Below are 6,000 nucleotides of genomic sequence, written 5' to 3' on the forward strand. Positions count from 1 at the left end.
TCACTGTACCAAATGGGGTGGCCACCTAGAACATATAATAGAATGCTTACTAATTAATTCCTGGATTAGAAAAAACTAGTACTACAGAATATTATTTGTTTTAATAAATTAAAATCAATCCAAATCAACCATATCTTCTTTGGACTAATGTATTAACCTCCAAAATAATCTTTCACATCTATTCTTCCACATCTATCCTTCCAATCAGTCTCCAAATAGATATAGAAGGATCTTTCAAAATGAAAATCTTATCATTGGCACCCTACTACTTAAAACTCTGCCTCCAATTTTCTTAGGAAAAACATAAAAATCCTTAATGTAGTCTACAAAACTTCATAGGACCTTCTCTGCCTACCTCTCTCAGTCACTCTCACAGTGACCTCTCCCTCCCCACTCCATATCATCACTGCTATGTTTGCACAAAGTCTTTACACATGCTGTGGCTTCATTGGAGCTGGCTTCACCCAAATGACTCAGCCTTTAGTCAAACAAGCTGCCCCCTGACCTCCTGGAAGTCTTGTTTCAAATTCAGCCCAGCACTGTCTACTCTTCTTTTATAGAACCTATCACAGCTGCAGTTTTATATTCATTTATTAATGTTATCAGTAATACCTCCCCTCCTATTAATTCTAAATGCCATGAAAATAAAGGGATCATTCCTACTTTTTCTAACTATGTGTATCCAGGATCTAATAAAGTGCCTGCCGCTTAGTATTGGTTGAATGAATGAAAGGAAGGAAAAACACAGTACACAAGAGAAATTGCCAAACTTTAGAATTAACTAGTTGACTAATTAGAACTAAACAGATGTTATAAGTTTAATAAATACTGGTTAAAATTCTGCTGTCATAAACTTCAGTCTACATGTCTATGAAAATATACAAACAAGAGTAAAATCTTTTAATTTACTTTCATGAGCTAGCTAAATGTTTTTATATCTATTAGTTCTAAGTATTACCTTTTATTTAAATAGAAGTCTTATCAAATGTACATATAAAATTACATAACCTTCCCAGGTCTCTTCAAGTGAATTTTCGTTAATGAAAAGGCAGTTTCTCAAAAAAAGTTTAGAAAAGGTACTAACATATCACATATCAGCACATATTTAACAAATGCCCAAAACATAATCAATAACAGATTGTTTTAATTATCTGTCACTTACATATATATTTCCTCAAGACTGTTGGATATATTCACACGTTCTTGCCCTCTAAGCCAAGGAGCACTACAATTGAATAAAACACAATAAAGATCATTGAGGGTTGTGTTTATGATTGAAACATAATTTACTGCTTGTTTTGTTTTTGAGTCAGGATCTCACTGTGTAGTTCAGGCTGTCCTTGAACTCAATATGCAGCCCAAGCTGGCCTCAAACTCTCCAGAGATCTACTGCCTCAGCCTCTTCGGTGCTGTGTACAGGTGTGTGTCACCAAGTTTGGCTAGTTTCACTTAAGTTTCTAAAAGTATTTATTTTCATTAAAATGTTGTCTTATATAAACCTATATAGTTTTAAAATAGTTTCACTGGCATTAATTTAATCCTCTCAAAAAAATGATAAAATCAACACCAGTATTATTCGGTTTTAATGGTTTAAAAAAACATAAATCACCCCATAGGATATCACAAACCTACCCAAGTTTATATACGTGACAGAACAGGTTCTGGAATCTAAGTTTCCAGGTTCACAATATTTACCACAATAATATCTTGAAAACAATTCTAACAATTCTAACAATCAGTTCCCACATGATTATAAACCAAACACACACAAACACACATATATACTATATATAAAAGGATACTTATGCTTACATTTTATATTATTTGCAATAAATAAAAATAAGATTCACAGAATCATTTTTATTAGCAATTTTTATATTTATGGTTTTCAAGTGCTCTCTCAAAAATAATACTGTTAATAGGTAAAAATTTTAAGAAGATTTTTACAGAAATTTGCTTCCATAGTTCATACATACTACCACTTTAGGTCAAAGGGGTAAGGCAGATCACATGTCACTTGCATCAACATGATTCATAAAGGTCATGATTCATAAAGATTAAGCTTAGACTTCTATGAAAATGGTCCTTCAGTAACAAGGCAGGAGGGGGAAGGGCACTTCCTGGAAGGGAGGCTGCCTAAAGCTGATGTTCACCAGGGAACTGTGGTTAGGTCAGCAGAATCAGGTTAGGAGAAACTCTAAGCACTAGGATTTCCAAATCACTAGGCTGAAGAAAGAGGAAGGTTTTCTCCATCTCTAACGACAGTTCTATAGCTATGAAATCCATGATCCTCTTTTATACAAGTAGCATATTTTAAAGTTTTCATATCACTTAATTTTTTACTTAAAAGCTCTATACAAAGTTGAAAAGGTACTGTATTTTTAATTTCTATATATCTTAATAAAAATATTCTATACAATCACAAAGCACAGTACAGAGAAATTCTGTGGAAGTATAATCTTTTTATAAAAATATAAATGTAGAATATAGCTTACTTCAACTGATAAATAGGTGGAGCTATAGCTGGGTATTCATTCGGCAGCATCACCTACAATGCAGTTTAAAAACAAATCGTTTATACTTCATCATGGTTCAAAAATAACTATAAAGCCAATCATTGAACAAATTTTTAGCTTGCCAAACCCAAAAGCAAACCATTGTTTTGTTAGATCTTAAGAGCAAATCCCCACCTTGTATTTCACCTTCTAGACTAGATGTTAGTGATACTGCCCATATTTTTAAGGAAAAGCTAATTATTTGCAGATCATGTAGAAAAGCAATGAAAGAACAAAAAAAGTAAAGAGTCCAGAGATGAAAGGAAAAGGAAAACTGGAACAGGGGCATTATATGCTAACTCCAAATGGATAATGACATTATAACATTTTCCAGATATTTTCTGAAGAAATACTAAAAGAATATTGTGAGATACTGTTGAATATGGTATGTAAAAAAGCTAACACATAATACTAAACAATGAACATTTTCTTCTCAAATCAGTATTTTAAAAATACTGACAAAAATTCAACTTACTAGTATTTATGTTGAAAGTATAGGCAACCATCAAAGAATAAGCACTAATGAAGAGGAGGGGTAGGGGAAATAAGTAGAAAAAAGATATGCCATGTACAGGAGCCTAATAACCTCAACGAATGTAAACATTATATGCCATACCATGAGCTAAGATTAATAATATCAACATGAATGAAAATCAGGATAGGGGAATTGGAGGAGGAGGCAGGGAAGGGAAGAAGGGAAGATCGGGGGATTAAAAAAGAAACCATCTGTAGTAAGTACATGTACCTTCACCCAAAGATGATTGTTAAAAAAAAAAAAAGAACTAAGACAGAAAGCCACATTACTTTTATCCTAACTACTGTTTTTTGTTTTTTGTTTTTTTTTGGTTTCTTGAGACAGGGTCTCACTATGTAGTTGAGACTGACCCGGAACTCACTATGTAGTCCAGGCTGGTCTCGAACTCATAGCAATCCTCCTGCCTCAGCCTCCCAAGTGCTGGGATTACAGGTGTGAGCCACCATGCCCAGCCTAACTACTGTTCTTAATAAAGGAATGAGCATCTATTCTGTAAATTATGCACACTGTTAACCTATTGTTCCTCATAAATGTTAACAATCTTTTTATTTCAACACTCTCCTGTTATCTGGATGGAAAAACAAAAGGAAGTGAAATTCAACTGTCAATGTCACATTAAGACTTTTAATAATTAAAAAAACAGGACAAGAAAGAAGCAATCAATGAAATCATAATTTGAGGGTGATTTGTAATTTAACCACTCATGTTTAGATCAGAAATCATGACATGACAAAACCCAACAACAAAGATACTTCAGTGCCCGTTTCAGCAGCACATATACTAAAATTGGAAGGATACAGAGATTAGCATGGCCCCTGCGCAAGGATGACACCCAAATTCATGAAGCATTCCATATTTTTAAAATATATAAAGAACTCAAAACAACCAGCTCCCCCAAACATAAAGACCCAGTTCTAAAATGGGCATCTGAAATGAACAGACACATCTCAGACAAAGAAATAAAAGCAGCTAGTAACTATATGAAAAATGACATCACTGGTCATTCGAGAGATGCAGATGAAAATAACACTGAGATTTCACCTCACCCCACAAAGAATGACTGCTATCAAGAAATCACACAATAACAAATGTTGGCGCAGTTGTGGGGAGAAAGGAACCCTTCTTCATTGTTGGTTGGAGTACAGACTGGTACAACCACTATGGAAGTCAATATGGAGAAACCTCAAAGAACTAGGATTAGAGGTTCCATTTCACCCAGCCATCCCTCTGTTGGGTATCTTTCCAAAAGAATTAAAAGAATCATACCACAGTGATATATGCACACCCATGTTTATAGCAGCACAGCTTGTAATAGCTAAAACTTGGAAACAGCCCATCTGCCTATCAGTTGGAAACTGGATACAGAAGATGTGGTTCTTCTATAAAATGGAATACTACTCAGCCATAAAGAATGAGAAAGTAGATTCATTCATAGGTAAATGGGTACATTTTGAGGATATACTCCTAAGTGAAATAAGTCACACATATGCAAATACTGAATAGTTTCTCTGTTGTAAAAAGCTAAAGTAGTACTCAAGATCCTAACGGGACAATTAGCAACGTGAAATAGGAAGAAAAGGACCAAAGTTGTAGGGACAGTGAGAAGGATAGGGAAAGGGGAACAAGGGAAAAGGAAAAAAATATGAGAAAATGTAAAAATGGAATTAAAGTGTTTGAAGGTGGGGGGGGAGGAGGGGGTGAAGGGAGGGCAGGGACAAGGGGAAAAAATGAGAACCAAGACCTGGCATGTAAAGGTACAAGATCCCAGTAATGAATGTAACTGTACTGTCTACCTAGAATGTACCAATAAATTAAATTTAAAAGAAAAAAAAAAGATACTTCAGAAAATACTGTAATCCACGCAAAAATAATCACAAGAACAGTGGTCAATCATATAGTCAATATTGTAATTTTAAAGTAGCTGCAAAAAAGCAGAAAAAAAAAATACCTGCAAGCAAATTGTCCATTTAGGATGATCTTTGTCATCGCTAACTCTAATACAAAACACTCTGGCCCGTTCATCAACAACACACCATTCTTCCCCATAAATGGCTGCCAGTGCTTCAATTTCTTCATTCTGAAAGACGACGTTTAAAAGTCAACAAATGTACGTACCCTAAGAACCAATCCCCACCACTTTACATAGTATTAGGATTCAACATCACTAGCCTGGATGAAGGATCCCAGATAAACCTCAGGAGGTCAAACATTCCTTCCTGTGGGTCACCATGTTCTACTTCCTGAACGCTTTCCTGACCCTGCTACCAGAACTGGGTCCAGCCTGAGCAGTGCACTGCTGTAGTTCTGGCCTCTTTTGCACCAAAATACACGTATACTTCCATGTTTTGTAGTGAGGTTCGCGTGATAAATACATGTTTTCTGACCAGTAATTCCCCGTTGCTGGGTATTCAACTCATTACCTGTTCCTGACACTTTTTTAAAAAAATGTGGGGCCCAGGGCTGATAGGATTTCTTGTCTTTTTTGATAATCAAGCCTCAAAACAGTTCGGAAATTATTCTCTTGTTTTGGAATTAAAAAGTAAAAACAACTTGCACCTAACGGTGAAAAATGGGACATAAAGTATGCATTGCATTCAACTTGACAATATCTCATTTTGTCCTCGTGGCCCCGCAGGAAAAGCCACATGAGCGCCCACGTGAACCAAGCCCAGGAGCAGGTTGAAAACCACGAAGGCTGTGACATTCGGTGGGCGCGGGGAACTCCAGGGTCTGAGTTGGTGACCCTAATTGCAAAGACGAACACGGGGTCTTAAGAGCCCAGTCCAAGGTGCCCGCTACAGGGCAGGGACGGACCCGAGTTTCGGCCTGCGGGAGGGAGCGGCCTGGGGGCGCTGATGACTGACGAGGACACAGCCCGAGAGCGACCTGGCCGCGCCGGGAACGCGGACC

At 36.5% G+C, this 6,000-nt stretch overlaps 1 protein-coding gene and 1 non-coding gene across 2 annotated transcripts in view; one reads left to right on the top strand and one right to left on the bottom strand.

Annotated features, from left to right (window-relative positions):
- Nucleotides 1-6,000, bottom strand: part of Impact (impact RWD domain protein) — a 29,965-nt gene that overhangs the window by 23,373 nt on the left and 592 nt on the right. Inside the window, exons 2-5 of the mRNA XM_010644050.3 lie at nt 5,690-5,834; nt 5,039-5,167; nt 2,496-2,548; nt 1,163-1,225 (exon numbers count right to left, since the gene is read on the bottom strand). Coding sequence (XP_010642352.1) covers nt 1,163-1,225; nt 2,496-2,548; nt 5,039-5,167; nt 5,690-5,834 — 390 coding nt within the window. The remainder of the gene's footprint in view (nt 1-1,162; nt 1,226-2,495; nt 2,549-5,038; nt 5,168-5,689; nt 5,835-6,000) is intronic.
- Nucleotides 3,847-3,950, top strand: LOC117283829. Its single transcript, XR_004514846.1, has one exon. It is a non-coding gene; the product is annotated as a U6 spliceosomal RNA (small nuclear RNA).

The sequence above is a fragment of the Fukomys damarensis genome, unplaced genomic scaffold (genome assembly GCF_012274545.1).
Source record: "Fukomys damarensis isolate Sample0158 unplaced genomic scaffold, DMR_v1.0_HiC HiC_scaffold_30, whole genome shotgun sequence".
Lineage (NCBI taxonomy): Eukaryota > Metazoa > Chordata > Mammalia > Rodentia > Bathyergidae > Fukomys > Fukomys damarensis.